The 17,877-nt window shown below is 44.8% G+C and overlaps 1 protein-coding gene across 1 annotated transcript in view; it reads left to right on the forward strand.

The window, feature by feature from the left end:
* The window catches only part of Stacl (SH3 and cysteine-rich domain-containing protein), an 852,472-nt gene that overhangs the window by 608,457 nt on the left and 226,138 nt on the right, over nt 1-17,877 (forward strand). Inside the window, exon 8 of the mRNA XM_080273553.1 lies at nt 13,821-13,932. Coding sequence (XP_080129679.1) covers nt 13,821-13,932 — 112 coding nt within the window. The remainder of the gene's footprint in view (nt 1-13,820; nt 13,933-17,877) is intronic.

A 17,877-nucleotide genomic window follows, 5' to 3' on the forward strand; every position in this document is an offset into this window, starting at 1 on the left:
TGAGGGTTTTAAGTGAAGACTATATCTAATCCCTCCAGCTCAAAATGTCCCTTCTAAGCTAATCAAAATAACCAAGATAATGAATGATAAAAATGCAGATGTCAAAGAAGTGTTGGGATAGACGCTGGAGATGATGAAAAGTAAAATGAAAATGAGTGAAGGTGATGAAGGGGAGCGAGAGGTGTGTTGAGGGCGGGGTGGGTTAGTGTGGGCGTGGAAGAAAAGTGATGGAGGTGAATTTGAGAACTGTCAGGGAGGTCGAGGGTGAGGAGGAATGATTGAGTGTGTATAAGGGAGAGAGAGAGAGAGAGAGAGAGAGAGAGAGAGAGAGAGAGATGGAATACTAAAGTGGACTAAAGGGAATACGATATGGATGACGAGGGAAGTTAAACGGGAGAAGAAAGATAAAAATAAAGTGGTAGAAATGGAGAAGGTGGATTACAGGGAGGGGAGGGAGTGGATTAGGGGTAGGGGAGGGAGTGGATAAGGGGTAGGAGGGCTAGTGGATTAGGGACACGGGAGGGAGTGGACAAGGGGCAGGGAAGGGAGTGGATTGCGGGGCAGAGGAGGGAGTAAATCGGGGGCAGAGGAAGGAGTGCATTAGGAGCAGGGGAGATAGTGGATTTGGGGCAGGGGAAGGAGTGGATTTGGGGCAGGGGAGGGAGAGGTGAGGGGCAGGGGAAGGAGGGGATGAGAGGGAGGGGGAGTCAGGGAGGGGAGAGAGTAGCTGTGAGGAAATTAGAGCAAGTATCTGGTGAAGGAGATAAGGACTTTGAGAAGGTCAGGGAAAAAGTTTGTGTGGGGATGGATGAATCGAGGAGTGGGCACGGATCGAGAACTGGAGAGAGGGGAGTGGCGATTTGAGAAATGGAGAGAGGGGAAAGGTGGATCTAGGAGAAAGGTGGAGTGAGGAAAGAAATGAACTGTGGAGTAGAATGAAGTGGGGAGAAGGGTTCGTTAAAAATAATACTGGATAGAAGATAGGGAGAAATTTGGGAGAGAAGGATCAGGGAAAGGGATAGATCGAGGAGTATGATGGATGAAGGAGTTAGGTGGATCGAGGGAAGGGATGGATCGAGAAGCAGAGTGGATCGAGGAGGCAGTGCACTGGAGAATGGTTTGGATCGACGAATGTGTTGGAGCGAGGTATGGGATAGATCGAGGGGAGGCATGGATCGAGGAAAGGGATCGACCAGAGAGCAGAATCGATCCAAGAGAGAAACTGGATCGAGAAATGAAGTGGATCAAAGACGCGAGTGGATCTAAGACCGTGGTGGATCGAGAAGGGGAACACATATTAGAGAACGGTAGATCCTGGATAAAATAAAATGAATCGAGAACAACTTATGGATCAAGGATAGAGATGGATCGAGGAGCAGAATCAATCGAAAAGGAAGATGGAGCGAGAAGAGGAGATGATGTGGAGAAAAGAAGGGATCTGAGAATGGTGAACCGTGGAGAGAATTTGGTAGGAACTTCAGACTTGAGAGAGAGAGAGAGAGAGCTAATTCAAGGAGAGGGCTGAATCGAGTGGCCGAAACACTGAGGAAAGAGCAAGACAAACTTCGAAAAGGGTTTTAATTAAGAGAGAGAGAGATAACTTTCAAGGGAAGTTATCTATCAGTCTGTCCGGCTGTGTGTCTGTCGGTCTATCGGTGCTCACTAGACTGTTCATTTTTTATCTATTTGTCACGCTGTCTGTTTGTCTAATTAAGTATCTATCTATTTATCCATCTATCTATTAATCAGTCTATCTGTATCTATCTGTCTATCTATCTTCTTGTCTGTCTGTTTTCTGTTTATGTCTGTCAGCCAATTTGTGCATCTATATATGTCTATCTACATATGGCTGAGTATTTGTCTGTCTGTACTTAGCCATCTTCATCAGTCCATCCATCCAACCATTCATCTTTCTTTTTTTTTTTCTTTTTTTAGAAGCAGCAAGAATTGAAAGAAGCCAACATCGTATTAAAGAGAGGTAGAGATAATTACTAAAGACAAAGAGATAATAAAGAAAAGAAAGAAAATAGAGAGAGAAAAGTCCCTTAATGAGGGGAAGGCAAAAATCGAGCGGAGGAATTAGTGAGAGGAAATTGCAAGAGATAAAGGTTATAGAAAATGAGAATCGGGGGGTAACTAACGCTTAATGGCCTACTCCGTGTCGCTGAGGAAAGAGGAAGGCATAAAACTGGAGAGAGAGAGAGAGAGAGAGAGAGAGATGTAAAGGTACGGTATGGATCGAGATAAAGGACGATGGTATTGAGAAGAAAAAAGAATGGTGAAGTTGACTGGTCTTGGAGTGTGAGGAGGGGAGGATGGTGAAGGAGAAAGAAGGAATGGGCTGTGGACTAGTGCCTATCGACTGCAGGGAAGTCATTAAGGCAAATCCAGCACTTACTAAGGCACAGTCTTCCCCTAGAACACGAGCCACAGTAGTCGACATTACACCCAGGTTCCCAACTATATTGCTAGGTGAATAGGCACAAGGTGGAAACAAACTTTGTCCATGAGTCTGACCGGGCAGAGAATCAAACCCCATTTCTTACATGCACGAGCTGAGTTGGGGGTGGAGGGAGGGGTAAGCTGGAAAATAAGGAAGGGAAGGTGGTGTGGCAAGGAGGTGAAGCGATTGGCGAGGTGAACAGGATATTTAAAAGGCACTGATTCTTGAAACATGGTGCAAAAGGAGAGAGAGAGAGAGAGAGAGAGGGGGGGGGGACAGACAGACAAACAGACAGACGGAGTGAGAGCGTCTTTAACTAACTACACTTAACAATAGTTCCAGACGGCAGGAAAAAAATAAGGAGAAGTATGGCGAAAGGCACTAAAAAATCTGTAATCAAGAAGAAAAAGTAAAACGTTTCCATCAGCCCAGCCCTCACCAAACCCACATTAAACTTTCCGAACGACTCATTCCCCTTCAAAAAAAAAATCTGAAAAACTTCGTGTAACCAGAGTAAATATAACTCTCTAATAAGCTCAAAAATGCTGTTGTCGTGTGGAAGAATTTAATTAAGCCCCTCAGAAATGGAGCTCTCCCCCACCCCCCAGCCCCCTCGGTGGTTTGTCGCTCGGGTGCCGATGATAAGACTCGGGTATAAACATTGATGGTTCGGGTTGGGAGGGTTTAAATGGAGTTAATTTTGGGGGTGGAGTGAGATGATGATGAAGCTGAGGGTTTGGGAGTGTGCTGGAGGTAAGGGGATGGTGTGGGGAGGGAGGGGGGACTGTGGGTCGTAGTGGTGGGGAGGAAAACGAGACTGGAATAGGCATAGGGATGATAGTAGAGGTGGTGTGGGAAGGAGCGTGGGTAGGGATAGTGGTGGTGTTGGTAGATGTGGTGTGGATAGCGGTTGTTTAATTCGTAACTGTAACATGGGTTAGAAAACAAGAGTGTAAGTATGGAGTAAGACTGTTAGTAGTGATGATATGGGTAGCGGGGTATGAGTGTGGGAAAGTAGGAGTGTAGGATAGGGGGCAGCTGACGTATCTGTAGTTGTGGTGTGGGTAGGAAGGTAGGGAAGTGTGTAGTGATGGTCTGTGTAGGGGACGAAGGTAAGGGTGAGTGGTAAGGAGAGTGAAAGAGAAACATGTACGTATAGTTATGGTGTGGGGAGATGGACAGGGATGTGAGTAGTGAAGGTGTAAGCAGGATGTGAGGGTGTAGGTAGGGGAATAGGAGTTTGAGTGTGGATAGGAGTAGGGGTGTGGGTTTTGGGGAGGGGTGGCAGAGAAGGGGTAGTTAGTGGTGCTGTTGGCGTTCGTATTGTGGGTAAAGGAGTAGGGATGTGGATGGTGTTGGTGCCAGTAAAGGATGAGGGTGAGAGTAAGAGTGGTGTGGGTAGGAGTAAGGATGTTGATATGGTTCGATTGAGCAGGGATGTGGGTAGGAATGTGGGGAGTGGCGCTGTGGATATGGGGCACGGGATTTGGTATTGGCGGTGTGCATAGTGGCGGTCTGGATGCAAAGTAGTGAATTATGAGGTGGTGTGGACTGACAAGTATGATGTGCCTTCCCTGCTAGGGTCTGGATACGTAGAGGAGAGATCTCTCATCCTAAAAGGTTTAATACATTCCAAATATCATAAGTACGTTCTCCATTTTTTTTTTGCCTCTACAGAACGGTAACTTACTGTACTGTATAATTCTTTCGTCCTTGCTGCAAACGATTTTTTTTTTTTTTACCAGAGATTTTACGAACTCGAGGGATTCGATAAAGTCTTCAAAAAATAGTACAAGATGGCTTTCCGATAATGAATAAAATCGTCTGGAGGCAGCAAAAATTGTTAAGAAAAACTACATGAGGTAAGAGATTGCTTGAGGCCAAGGTTTTTGGCGCCGGGTTTGTGTACATGATATCCACCATATTCTTGATGTTTTTTATGGAAAATAATTTAAATGGTATTAGCAATGACGTTTTTAAATGCATATAAAAATTTAGTAAAAAGCAAGACATACATACATATATATATATATATATATATATATATATATATATATATATATATATATATATATATATATATATGTGTGTGTGTGTGTGTGTGTGTGTGTGTGCGTGTGTGTTGAGACTAATGAGACTAATGATTCCTATATATTCACAAGAAAGTCCATTAGCCTAAGTATTCGATAACCGTAACGGAAATTTAGACATAGCACTGTCTTCTCCATTGCACGAAGAGAGGGCTCCCTGAACTGAATAAAATCGTCAGGCAATAGCAGGAATGAGATAGTTACGGTAGTGTCTCGTCGCCACAAGGATAAAAAGCACCGTATCTGCAGGTAAAATACTGAATATGGAAAGACTTTCATAGAACTTACACCTTAAATATATAAGGACGATGTCATACTAAAGATATTCATAAGTAAGGTATTCCTGCATAATACTGGACACGACGAGGCATTCATGGACTTTACGCAACATCTAAATGCCGCTTTGCCTTGCTTAACCTTGCCCTGCCTTGCCCCGCCTTGCCCTGCCCTCAACTTCCATCCACTGCTCTGGCCTACCTAAGCCTTCCTCCCCGCCATGCTCTGCCCTAAACTTCCTTGCTCTATCCAGAACTTCTTTACCCTACCATACCCTACCCTGCTCTAAACTTCCTGGTCTTAACGTGTCCTATTCAACTCACAATCCCTTGCCCTGCCCTACACTTCACTGCCCCATCTTGTCCTGCACTAAACATAGCTGCCCTGCCCTGTTCTACACTACGCTAACCTGCCCTGGCCTGCCGTACCTTCCTCTCCCCTCCCTACCGTACAGTACTCAACAATACTACTTCCTAACCAGCCTACCTATCTCGAACCCTTCCATATCTTAATAAACGTACCTATCTCCAGCCTACCCTAATGAACTTACCTAACCCTGCTGTACCGTATCTGCCCTAACCTACCCTGCTCTAAACTCCCCTACCTTCCCCTACCCTACCCCGGCCCACCTTGCCCTGCTTGCTATTCAGTTCGGGCGGGCCACTCCTCCTCCTGGCCTCACGGTTCATTTGTCCCGCCCCGCACGTCATTTGTCCTGGGGGTCCTGTTGGTGTCGATCCCCCTCACTCCCTCCGTCTGTCTCGTCCTGCAGCTTTGGAGGTTTTCTTGCACCTCTTCCTCATCGATTTACTTTGCACATGTCACCTTAATACACTCTTGTATATTATTCATGGTTTTTCGTTACCGACGTGACTGTGCGCTTAACACAGACGACGATATTGAGATACGGTACGCAAAATTATATTAGTAAGGAAGATGTATGCAGCCTCCTTAATCGAAAAGGATAAGTTCTATTGAGTCCTGCCTCCCTGGGTAGTATAGAGGTAGGATAGAGAAGGATGCTGACTTGGGAAAGGCGGTACAGGAAAGCGAAGAGACAGGATACAGAAGAAAGAAAGAAGGGCACAGTGGAGCGAATGATACAGGATACAGAAGAGAGAAGGATATAGGTTGGGAAGGGTATTGGATACAGGGTACAGAGCGATGGGAATAATACAGGATTAAGAAGAATTCCAAGCAGGAATGGGTAAAGAACAGCGAAGAATACAGGTTAATATGTGTAAGAAGGGTTTGGAAATCAGCTCTGTTGATTCCTTCGCTACGAAAAGTCTCAGTAGTTAGCAAAAATCCCATGTAGGAATTATAGAAGACTTAATCGAACCAAAGTGGTTAATCTGGACAGAAACTAGCAGGTGCTGACCACCTAACCCTTTCAGCCCGAGGTCGTCTTTATAAGGTTATTCTACTGCCAGACTGTTTTATTAAGCTCGGGATATCTTTGTTCTGAAGATTAATGAAGGCTATATCTAGTCCCTTCATAACTAAATATTTCTCTAAAGTTTATTGAAATTGTCAAGGGGAAAGAAATATTTACAAGATAATAGCAGATGAAACTGAGCGGTGAATAACAGAGTGAAACGTTAACAGCCAATTTCATTTTACCCCTGTGGAGGTGTAGAGACCCCAGGCTAGGCTACCGTAGTTCAGTACATTTTAGGGAGGATATCAGTCTACTTCCTTCGGTAGGATTACGTGATCGAAAAATGGTAGGTGGTGCCAATCGTCATCCACTCATGGGGTGTAGTGCTGCCTAATTCTTCCTTCACCTATCTCATTCTTAATCTGTGTCTGCTCTCCTCTTTTTATTTCTCTCATTCCTTCCTGTCAATAATTATTACTCTTCTTTCCACTCTACCCCGCCAGTTATACCGCCAGTTTTTATTTAGGTTAATCAGTCAGTCTTCCCACTTCATGTGGCTCTACACTGAGTGATGTGTGATGGATTCCTGTAACCCAGGAACCCATTATAACACTGGGTGGTAACCATTTAACCAGATCAAGAAGTGATCTGTTAACTGGGTAGATAGACGCAAATGCCATGTCTCCCATGAACCAAACCTTCACACTTTTCCCCGCGCCTTGTTGTGGCCAGGCGCTGTCACTCACAGAGGAATATCGATTCACTGCACGGGACAGCCCTCCTGGGGCGGTTGCTTGCCTGTAGTTGATGTCTGCCCAGCAAGACAGACTGCGTGTGATCAACAATATGATGATCGAAAATCCTCCATTCACCTCTTGGGGATGGTACCTATGGAGGACCGTCACTCCGACTGGGGAGTTCTAACCACTTGTCCCCCAGGCACCTAGTGAATACAGTACAGTCACCTAAAGGGAGGGTACAGAGACACCTGTGTTTGAAGAATTGAGATCTGGGCAATATTTATCTTTACGTTTTGATATATCTAGGTTACCTATCGCCAGACGCCTTCAGTCACCCTGTTCTCTGCCATCAGGCTACCTTATCCAGCTCGCACCCCCCATTCTCACATACCTCTTCCCTCTATCCCTCCATCTCATCCTCGGTCTTCCCCTCCCCCTAGTCAGTGGCTCAGTCTCCATCTTCTCCACGTACTGTGTGTGTGTGTGTGTGTGAGTTAGATGTGAAAATTACAACACTATGTCTGATGATGCATTATGCAGATATAGTCAGTGATACAAAACAACACAACACACTGGCTACTGAATGGGGTCGTACAATGTAGCCTTTCAGAGCTCTTCGCCCTGTGCTTCAAATGTAACACTGCGCCGCACTGAGCTGGTATTAAGGCCTTTCACTGTGATAAGCATACCTATAATGGTACATTTTTCTCTGTGTAACCCTCTCATGGCGATGGCAGGACATGGATGCTTGCTTCCACTTATTTTTGGACGAAATTATTGAGCAAATATAAACCCTATGCAGTTTGTGAATCACGAATAATCTGTGTAACACATTTTCGGAGATGCTAAACCTTGGTAATTTATTTTTGTTAATTCTGACAGCTTTATTGAGCATTTAGGAACCCCACAGTCTTAACAGGTAATTTGTTACCAGAATTAATTCATTTGTTACATTCCTCATAATCGTATTACTTATTGGTTTGATTAATGAAAAGAATATTTCTCTTGCTATCAACTCCACACTCGCAGTCTCTCTCTCTCTCTCTCTCTCTCTCTCTTATATATATATATATATATATATATATATATATATATATATATATATATATATATATATATATATATATATATATATATATATTTATATACACACACACACACACACACACACACATACATACCTGCCTATCTGTCTGTCTGTCTATCTACTATCTGTCTATTTGTATCTCGCTTCCAATTCCAATCAGAATTCCAGTACCAAGTTCCCATTCTCTCTCCCTATCTCCCTCCCTTTATCTTTCCTTTTCCCCCTCCCTCTTTCTTTCTCTCTCCTTCTCCCTCTCACTCTCCCTCTCCCTTTCCCCCTCCCACTTCCTCTCCCTCTCCCTTTCCCTCTTCCTCTTCCTCTCCCACTCCCTCCCCCTCCCTCTCGATCGTCCCCTCCACCTTCCATTCACACTCACTCATGCCCAAAACTGGTCTTCAAATCAAATATTCTCTGTTTAGAAATCGAGTTGTGAGAAGCGTCCTCTCATCTTCACCTGAGTTTCATGTTTCCTCTCCCCCCTGCCTTTCCCCTTTTCTACCCTCCCCTCTTCATCCTCCTCTCTGTCTTCCCCTCGTCTGTCTTACCTTTTTTCCTCTCTTTTTCCCCTCTCCCCTCTCCTTCCCTCCCCCTTCACTTTACCCGCCTCTCCTTCTTTCACTTTATCCGACTTGCCATCTCTTTCCCGTTCCCCTTCCCCTCTAGTTTTTTTTCCCTTTCTCCCTCCTCTCGTCTTCCCCTCCTCTATTCTTCCTCCTCCTCTCTGTTTCCCCATCCCTCCCAACTTCTCCTCCCTTCTGCTAGTCCCTGCCCTCTCCCTCTCCCTTCCCCTCCCCAGTTTTTCCTCTTCTTCCTCCCCCCTTCCTCCACGTTCCCCCTCTCTTTTCTCGTATTCCTCCCCTGACTTTTCCCCTTCTCTCTGACTTCGCCTGCCCTTTACCTCTCCCTCCTTTGTCTTTTCCCCATTCTCTTCTCTCCCTCCCCATCCCCGTTTCTTTTCCTACTCTTCCTTTCCCATCTCTCCCCTTTTTTTCTCTTTTCCTGCCTACCCTGTCCTCTCTATATTCCTCTCCCTCTCAGTCCCCCTCTCCTTCCCTAACTTCCTCTCTCTCTCTCTCTCTCTCTCTCTCTCTCTGTCTATCCCCCTCTCCTTCTCTGTCCCCTTTTCCCTCTCTCTCCCCCCGTCCCTCTTTATCCCCCCCTTTCCCTCCTGCCCTTTATCTCCACCTTCCCTCTAAATCACAAAATGGTAAATCAAGGCCTTACTTTTTACCAGGCAGTTATGGAGAGCTGATGGTTATGAGATTGAACTAGCCTGCATCCCACATTACAGAGTGCAGTCAGCAGAGAGGCTAGAAACGTTCTGTGGGGCTTAAGTCTGATTAGCCTGCATACCACATTCTAGAGTGCAGTTAGCAGCGTTACGGGGAGGCCATAAAGGTTCCCTCTTTGTCACCTGCTGGAGATGTTACCGTCACGTAATTGGGGTTATGCCTTCCTTTGCACCCAGTGACGTCCCTTTGTTATTATTATTCTTGCTTGTAACAGACGATTTTATTCAGCCTAAGGGACGGGTTTTGCAATGAAGGGGTAAGTGATGGGTATATGTAATCCATCCCACCGAAAAGCCTCTCTCGGGCTGAATAAAATCGTCCGGAAGTAGCAAGAATCAGCGATCAATTGGAGTGACCATATCGAGGCGGTCGAGTATACAGTCCTTTTATGTTTCATTCTGGCTGTGTGTTTTTCTTGCTGTCCTCAGTTTTTTTTAATTTTTTTCCAGAGGCGAGAATAATATTTGCCACGCGGCGAAGGTCTGAGCTGCCGGAAACTGGGGAGCCTATTAATTTATTCATCTCATTAAGGTTTCACTCCTGTTTTTTTCACGTTCTTTTTAAACATTTCTTTACCCATCGTTTATTACGGATTTTATGTAAACTTTTCACGACGAGGACGCTATGCTCGTTCGTCCTAGATCAGGGTGACTTTATTCGGGCTAAGAGAGAGAGAGAGAGAGAGAGAGAGAGAGAGAGACTTTGAACTTGGGGGGAGGGGTAGAGATAGCCTTCTTTAACCCCCTTACAGCAAAAGGTTTCTCCTAAAATGAAAGCAATTAGTGTGGGGAACAGCAAGAATAATGTTATAATTACCTCCTCGGACAGTATGGGTTAATTGGGTCTAATTTTACTGCACTATTTAATCTCTATCTCCTCACTGCAATGACGTGTTCTTTAGTCCATTCTTTCTTCCTCCTTTGTTGATTTATTAAATTTTGGACAAACTCTTCGAAGCAGAGGGGTTTAGACACAGCTTTCTCCTCCTCCCTCACTACAAACCCCCTGAGATGAATAAAATCGTCTAGAGGCAGCAAGAATAAAGTGACAGAATACCTTGCTTGACTCGGGGGTTCAGCGTCTAGGATTGTATTGTATTGTTAATGGTGCTGTGTGTGTTTCCTGTTTCATACTTCTTTGGGTATGTGTCAGTTTGAATGAGCGTTAAGTGTGTGTGTGTGTGTGTGTGTGTGTGTGTGTGTGTGTGTGTGTGTGTGTGTGTGTGTGCCAGAATATTCATGTATGAGGGAGAGGCATTGGGAGAATGATTTGTGTTCCTCTATGATTCAACGTGTATATTTCTCACACACACACACACACACACACACACACACACACACACACACACACACACACACACACACACACACACACACACACACACACATGCCTCCCCAGGTAGTGATTTTTGTAATGACTAAATGAAAAAGCGTATTTCATCTCTATTGCATCTCCTACATTCCCTTTAACTCTCTCTCTCTCTCTCTCTCTCTCTCTCTCTCCCCTCATTTATGCCGCCTCTCCCCTCACCATAGTCTCTCATCTGGCTCATCTACCCAAATACGCCTCGTCTTTCCCCTCTACCCTCTTATTTATTCCCTCTCCCCTCACTACAGCCCCTCACCTGTCCTATTTAACTACCCTTATGTCCCTCTCCCCTCCTCTCTCCCCTCTTTCTTCCCTTCCACCCTACTTTCTCCCCTTTTCTCTCCCCTCTGTCTCCATATTTCCTTTCATTCTACCCCCCTTTCCCCTTTCCCCACTTGTCCATTATTTCCCATCTCTCCCCTCCTCTTTCCTTTTCCCTCCCTCTTCCTCTCTCTCTCTCCTCTTTCTCCACTTCCTTACTCTCTCACCACTTTCTTCCTTTCTTCTCTCCAGTATCCCTCTTTTTCTCCCTTCTGCTCCCATCTCTCTTCTCTCGTTAACCTTCCTTCGTCCCCTCCTTTTTTTTCTCTCTTACCCATTTCTACTCCTCTCTCTCCCCGCCTCTCTTCACTTTCCTCTCTCTCTCTCTCTCTCTCTCTCTCTCTCTCTCTCTCTCTCGTCTTCCCTTCTTTCCCCTCTTCTCTCTTCTCCACTTCATCCCTCTTCACCTTTTCTCCTCCTCTTCTCCATCCTCATCCTGTTCATCTTTCCCCTTCTGTCTTTCCTTTCCCTTCACTTCTACTTTCCCTTTTGGTTTTTCCCTCCCACCCGCCTCTCATTTTCCTTTCATCTCTCCCTTTCTTCTTCCCTCTGTCCCTTCTATCTCTCTTCCCCTCTCCCCTCTTCTTTCACCCTTGTCTTTACCTTCATCTTTTCCCTTCTCTTCTTTCTCCTCTCCTCTATTCTCACCACATTTCCCCTCTACTCGTCCTTTTTAGCATCCTTTCCCCTCGCCGTACATTTCACCTGCCCCTGCATGCCATCCTTACGTCCCCTCTGGCCGCCCCGTTCCCCTCAGCCTTCATTTCCACCATCTCTGTCCCCCATTTTCATTTCTTCTCCCCATCACCACCCTCTCTGCCCCTCATTACCATCCCCTCTCCCCTTCCCTCTTCTCTTCCCTATCCCTCCCCTCTCCTCCTCCCTTCCTCTTTATCCCTTCCCCTCATATTCACGCCCTCTGTCCCCATCCCTCACCTCCACCTTCTCTTCTTTCATTTCCACACCCTCTTCACTCACTCACTCACAGTTCTTTCCTTCCATGTGCACCCTTTTCCATGCATTTTTACACCATCTTCATTCATTTCCACCTCTCTTCCCTCGTTTCCACCCCTCCGCCCTAATTGTCAACCCTTCTCTCATTTTCATCCCTTCTCCCCTCATTTCCACCCTTCTCCCCAAATTCCTAGCTCTTCTCTATTCATTTTCATCCTTTCTTCTTTCATTTCCACCCCTCTCCTCTCATTTCCACCCCTCTCCCCTCATTTCCACCCCTCTCCCCTCATTTCCACCCCTCTCCCCTCATTTCCACCCCTCTCCTCTCATTTCCACCCCTCTCCCCTCATTTCCACCCCTCTCCCCTCATTTCCACCCCTCTCACCTCATTTCTAATTTCTCCCCTTATTTCCATCTTTTCTCCCTTATTTTTACTCCTGTGACTTACTTTTCACCTGTTCTTCCTTCATTATCACCCTTTCTTCCCTCATTTCCTCCCCCCTTCTTCTTTCATTCCCCCTCCTTCTCCCCTCATTTCCTCCCCCCTTCTTCTTTCATTCCCCCTCCTTCTCCCCTCATTTCCTCCCCCCTTCTTCTTTCATTCCCCCTCCTTCTCCCCTCATTTCCTCCCCCCTTCTTCTTTCATTCCCCCTCCTTCTCCCCTCATTTCCACCCCTCTCCCCTCACCATGGCCTCTGACCCTCCTTAACTAGCAAAATACTGTTACGTCATTCCCCTCTGCCTCCGTTTTTCCCCTCCCTTCCTCTCTCCCCACCCCTTCTCTCTTCTCCTCCTCCTCTCTCCCCTCTCCTCTTCTTTTTCTTCTTCACATTCCCCTCTCCCCTTATGTCTTCCATCTCCCTCCTCTTTTTCTTCTCTTTCGCTTCTCTTCTCTTTACTTTCTCCCCCTACCCTTTCCTCATCCCCCTTCCCTTCCCTCTCTCCCCCTTTTTCCCCTCTCCCCTCCTCTTTCCCCTCTTCCCTACACCCTTCCCACCTCTCCCTACGTCCCTTTTCTTTTCTTTATTCCCTCCTCTTTCCTTTCTCCCCTCTCTTTTTCCCTCTCCTCCCCCCTTTCCCTTTCCCGTTCTCTTATCCCTTCCTCCTTTTTCTCTCATCCTTCTCTTTCCCCTCTCCTACCCCCTCTACCCTCATTTTCACCCCCTTTCCCCTTACCATAGCCGCTCATCTAACTCAATACCCTCACATTCTCCCCTCTGTATACCCTCACGTCCTCCCCTCTGTATACCCATATCTTCCTCACCCCTTCACTACCATCACGACGTTTTTCATTCATCTTTGTTATTTCAGTAGATTTTTGTCAGCTTAAGAGCCCCCAAGTGGAGAGGTAATTCCTGATGACTGTATCTAACCCCTCCAGTTCGAAAAATCCATCCTGATGTTAGGGAAATCGTCTGGAGGCAACAAGAATACAGCTTTAAAAAACGTCCACGAGCTGAAAGGGTAAATAATATCCCTCTACTTCCCCTCTCTTCACAAATTTTTAACCACGTTCCCCTCGCCATTGCTTGTCAAGTGGTCAAAAAAGCGACTTGCCGTTCGAGATAACACGAGTTCAATCAGAAGCCGGGACAGAGAACTTTTTAATTATTTAGATTTCGCTAAAAGAGCTGACTGATCTTCCAGCAGGTCGACTGACATGCCGTAAAAACATCCCTGCCAATACCATCACTCTCATACCGTCACACGTATTCAGTATGGACGGTGGGTAGTTTTGTCGAAGTGCTCGCTAATGATGTGTCGTATGTAGGATGGCTACTAATGAACAAGAAGTAAATACCAAATCTTTTCTGCGATTAGGACACATTAAAAGACAAAAGCCTTACCCCTCTCGTGTCCCATTTCAGGAGCCTCGAGTCGTCCGTCTTCAACAAGGCCAACGAGCTTCAGGAGGACATCAGCATGAAGCGCTTCGACCTTCTAGTCGCCCAGGTTCACCTCTCCGCCGTCAGGTCACAGGTAGGTTAATTGGACTGTTGTTATGAGGGAGATGTGAGGGGGAAATAGGATTTTACGAGGGGAGCTAGATTCTCGCAGGGGAAATTAAGTTTTGCAAGAGGGGACAAAGGTGTTTCTGTGAATTAAAAACTAAATCCAGAATGAAGTGCTTCGGAATCTTCTTTGCAGGTAGGTCATAGGTACTGTAGCGTGATGCGATCGTTGTTGCGAGAGGGGGAGGGTTGTTACGAGGGAGAATGGATTGCTGAACATGAATTAACGTTACTGCAAGGAGGAGACAGGGAATATCAGAGGGAAATGTGTTCTTGCAGGAAATACATCATCATGAAACATTTCAATCTCTTACTGGCCCAAGTTCACTTCTGTTCAGTCAGGTCACGGGGACAGGACTGCATTTACTAAAGGAAATAACTCTCTGGGGAAAACAAAGGAAAGAAATACTGCTGAAATGGAGGATGAATTGTTCTTGCAGAGAATAAGAGTAATAAGAGGGAGAAAATGGTATATAAGATCGTGTGGACTTTTTAATGGGATTGAAAGAGAGAGAGAGAGAGAGAGAGAGAGAGAGAGAGAGAGAGAGAGAGACAGACAGACAGACAGACAGAGACAGACAGACAGACAGACAGAGACAGAGACATTGGTTAGGTAGGTAAACTGATATTTAGACAGATGGATTGATTGATCGATCGCTAAATAGACATATAGATAGACAGACAGATAAATAGCGAAATCTTTACTTGACTGATGATAGATATAGAGGTAAGAAGGTAGGTTGGTAAGTAGGTAGGGAGGTAGGCAGGTAGATATACTGATGTAGATAAATGACAGAAAGACAGATCCAGGCGTCTCATCCTGTAATGGAATGGCCACAGAATCCTTCCCTCCTCACTAACGATTCCTCCTGCCTCAACACTCCACCAGCCTCTCATCATTTCCTACACCACCATCCCTCCGCCTTGTTGTTGTTCGTCTACCTCTCCTTCATTCCAGCCATCCCACTTTAATACACTCTCTTAGTCAATCTCTCTCTCTCTTTCTCTCTTTCTCTCTCTCTCGCTCATATCTAAGAGGCATACTGAACTCTGAAAAGGAATACAAGCCTACTTCATCCCTCCACCTTGTTCCGGGTCCTCCTCTTCCAAGCCATCCTGTCCAAAAACACTCCCTTCATCAAAATCTCATCCCCCATATTACGTAACTCCATATAAAGAAATCTGAACCTCCTCTGTCACTCCTCCTTGCTCTCGGTCCACGTCTCCTTCAGCAAAAACAAAATTAAAAGGGTGTACTCGATGCTTAGAGGGGTTAGAGGAATATGAACCTGCTTTAATGACACCACCTTGCTCTCCTCTTTGCTATCCTTGTCTTATTCTCGTGGAATATTAACACCCTTGTAGGAGCTGCTTACCATGGATCAACCGGCCTATTGAAGTTGACCTCTTCTGTTATATTCTTATGTCTGATTACGTACCCTTCCTCCTACAACCACTTATTATCATCATCACTCGTACGCCCCACGCTCTCAACCACTCTCTTAAATCAATCTCTCTCTCTCTCTCTCTCTCTCTCTCTCTCCAGGAAATCCAAAAATGAGTGTGTGGGAGGTTTATTGATGTTCTTTTGTTTGTCTTATTGCGGGCCAGGTGCTCATTATGACCCGAGGACTTGTGCTGTTTTTCTTACATTGTTTTATTCTGGTTTTCTTATTTTTCCATTTTTGGTTCATTTTTACGCTATTTTCCTTTCTGTTCTTATTTCATTGCTTTCCCTTCCTGTTCCATTAAACGGTTTCTGTTTTCTTACTTTGTTCTTTCATTGTTTTCCTGCCTTTTTCAATTATATTTCTGCTTTTCTTGCATAGTTCCCCCTTTTATGTCCAAATCGTCATGTCTGTATGGAATATATATATATATATATATATATATGGTCTGCCGTTTTTCTTATGCTGTTGACCTGTTTATCCTTACATTTTATTGGCCATCTCCATGCTGCCCTTATTGTTAGTAGCATTTCCTTTCTTGAATTCTTTCTTTCTTTCCTGTTTAATTGCAGCAAGCATTTCTACCTATCAGCATTAACCAGTTCTGACCAAAGCTAGACACAATGACCAGCCTATGACCTAGTTGTGTCCGCAAGATTTTGGTTGCTAGGCAATCACGCGTTGCCTAGCAACGGCCCACTTAGCCCCTCTGTGGCCGTGGGTCAGGAAATTATCGGGACCCAGTGGCCGGGCCAGGCATCATTTTTTTCACATTTCGAATATCGATTTTTTTCTATATCAAATTAAAGAGAAACGTCTGACGCACCAGGCAATGCAATTTTTAGCTTCCCAAACCCATTCCGTGCTCCGCAATGAAGAGTGAAAAGTTTCGCAAAATGACTGCGTGCACGCCAGTGAAAACTAAACAGAGGAGCGAAAAAAAAAAAAATGCAATTAAAAAAAATCCATATTTTCACTCCCTAAAAAATTTCGATGATGCTGAAATGGTTTGAAATGACTAGATAGGTGTAGTCCGAAAAAAAAATCAGTACATAATGTGGGAGGTGTCATAAAATATTTGTTTTTCACATTTTTTTATGTTTATTGTGTTTCTGCAACTATCGAGTTATTTCTGTTGTCTGATGGTTTAGTTTGTGTCCAGAGAGAGGTGAGAGATGGTATTTTTAGACTTTAACCAGGTAAGAGTTCTCCTTTGTATGTACTGGCTGAATCGTAACGGCCCACATAAAGTATAGCTGGCCATCGTCGCCTACCGGCTTGTTACATTATTTTTCTTACATTGTTATCCTGTTATTTATATTCTCGCTTGTTTTCTTTACAGTGTTTTATTGTTTTTCCTTTCTCTTTCATTGTATGCTTGTTTCATTGTTTTGCTGTGTATCTTGCATTATTTTCCAAGTTTTAGTTTTTCTTGCTTATTTTATTTCATTCTTACACTTTCCCAGCTATATGTTTCTTGTTTTTATAGCACCATTTTCATCTCTGCGTCAGTTCCACTTGAAATTTCTTGAAAGATGAAGTTTTAGCTATGGCAGGTAAAGTTTGGAAGGTGCACGTTATCACGGTCTATTGGTTTTCTTACATTGCTTTCCTGTTGTTTCCTTCAGACAGTTACTTGTCATCGTTATATCTTCATTTTTCGAACGTGATTTTTTTTAGAGAATTTTAGTCATGTCAGACACCCTTAGATCCACCAGAAGTCATCTCATTTTCGCAAAACTTGCTATAGTAATGTGCAGAGCATACGAAAAATCATTGTACACTAGGAGACAGGAAACGTGGCAGAATGTGATGTGACTGGAAGGGGTGATGTTCTGCAGTGTGAGATGTGTTTGAGGTGTGGCAGTGTCAGGTTTGTGTAAAGTGAGCTACAGTGAATTGTAGTGAGGTGTTTCAGTGTGAGAGGTGTTTGAGGTGTGGCAGCGTAAAGTGTGTATAAAGTGAGGTAGTGTGAAGTGTGGACTAAACTGTGCATGTTGTGTGGCAGTGTGAGGTTTGTATATATAAAAAAAAAAAAATGGTAGTGAGAAGCGTCGTTGTGTCTTGTACATGCTCAGTGACTTTTCCAGTCTTCTTTGTAAGGGTCGCTCTTAAACATCTTTTAGAGCGGAACTTAGGGCATAATCTACGGTTCCTTGCACTATATATCATGTGTTATTCGCAGTTACCCATGAGATACTCCGGGCAAAAATGGAGCAAAACAATAAACAAACAAGAGAGGATAGACTGGAGTCTCTCTTTCTCTCTCTCTCTCTCTCCCCCCGGTATGCTTTGTCCCAGTGATGCATCCAGGGTGACCGATTGGGAGGAAAATTTCACCTGTCTTGCATCATCATCACCCTTATCATCATAATCATCATCACCACCCTCATCATCATCACCACCACCACCCTCATCATCATCATCACCACCGTCACCACCACCACTATCATCATCATCATCAT

This window comes from Coenobita brevimanus, chromosome 55 (assembly GCF_032717465.1).
Source record: "Coenobita brevimanus isolate Jiangsu-jjx chromosome 55, ASM3271746v2, whole genome shotgun sequence".
Classification (NCBI taxonomy): domain Eukaryota; kingdom Metazoa; phylum Arthropoda; class Malacostraca; order Decapoda; family Coenobitidae; genus Coenobita; species Coenobita brevimanus.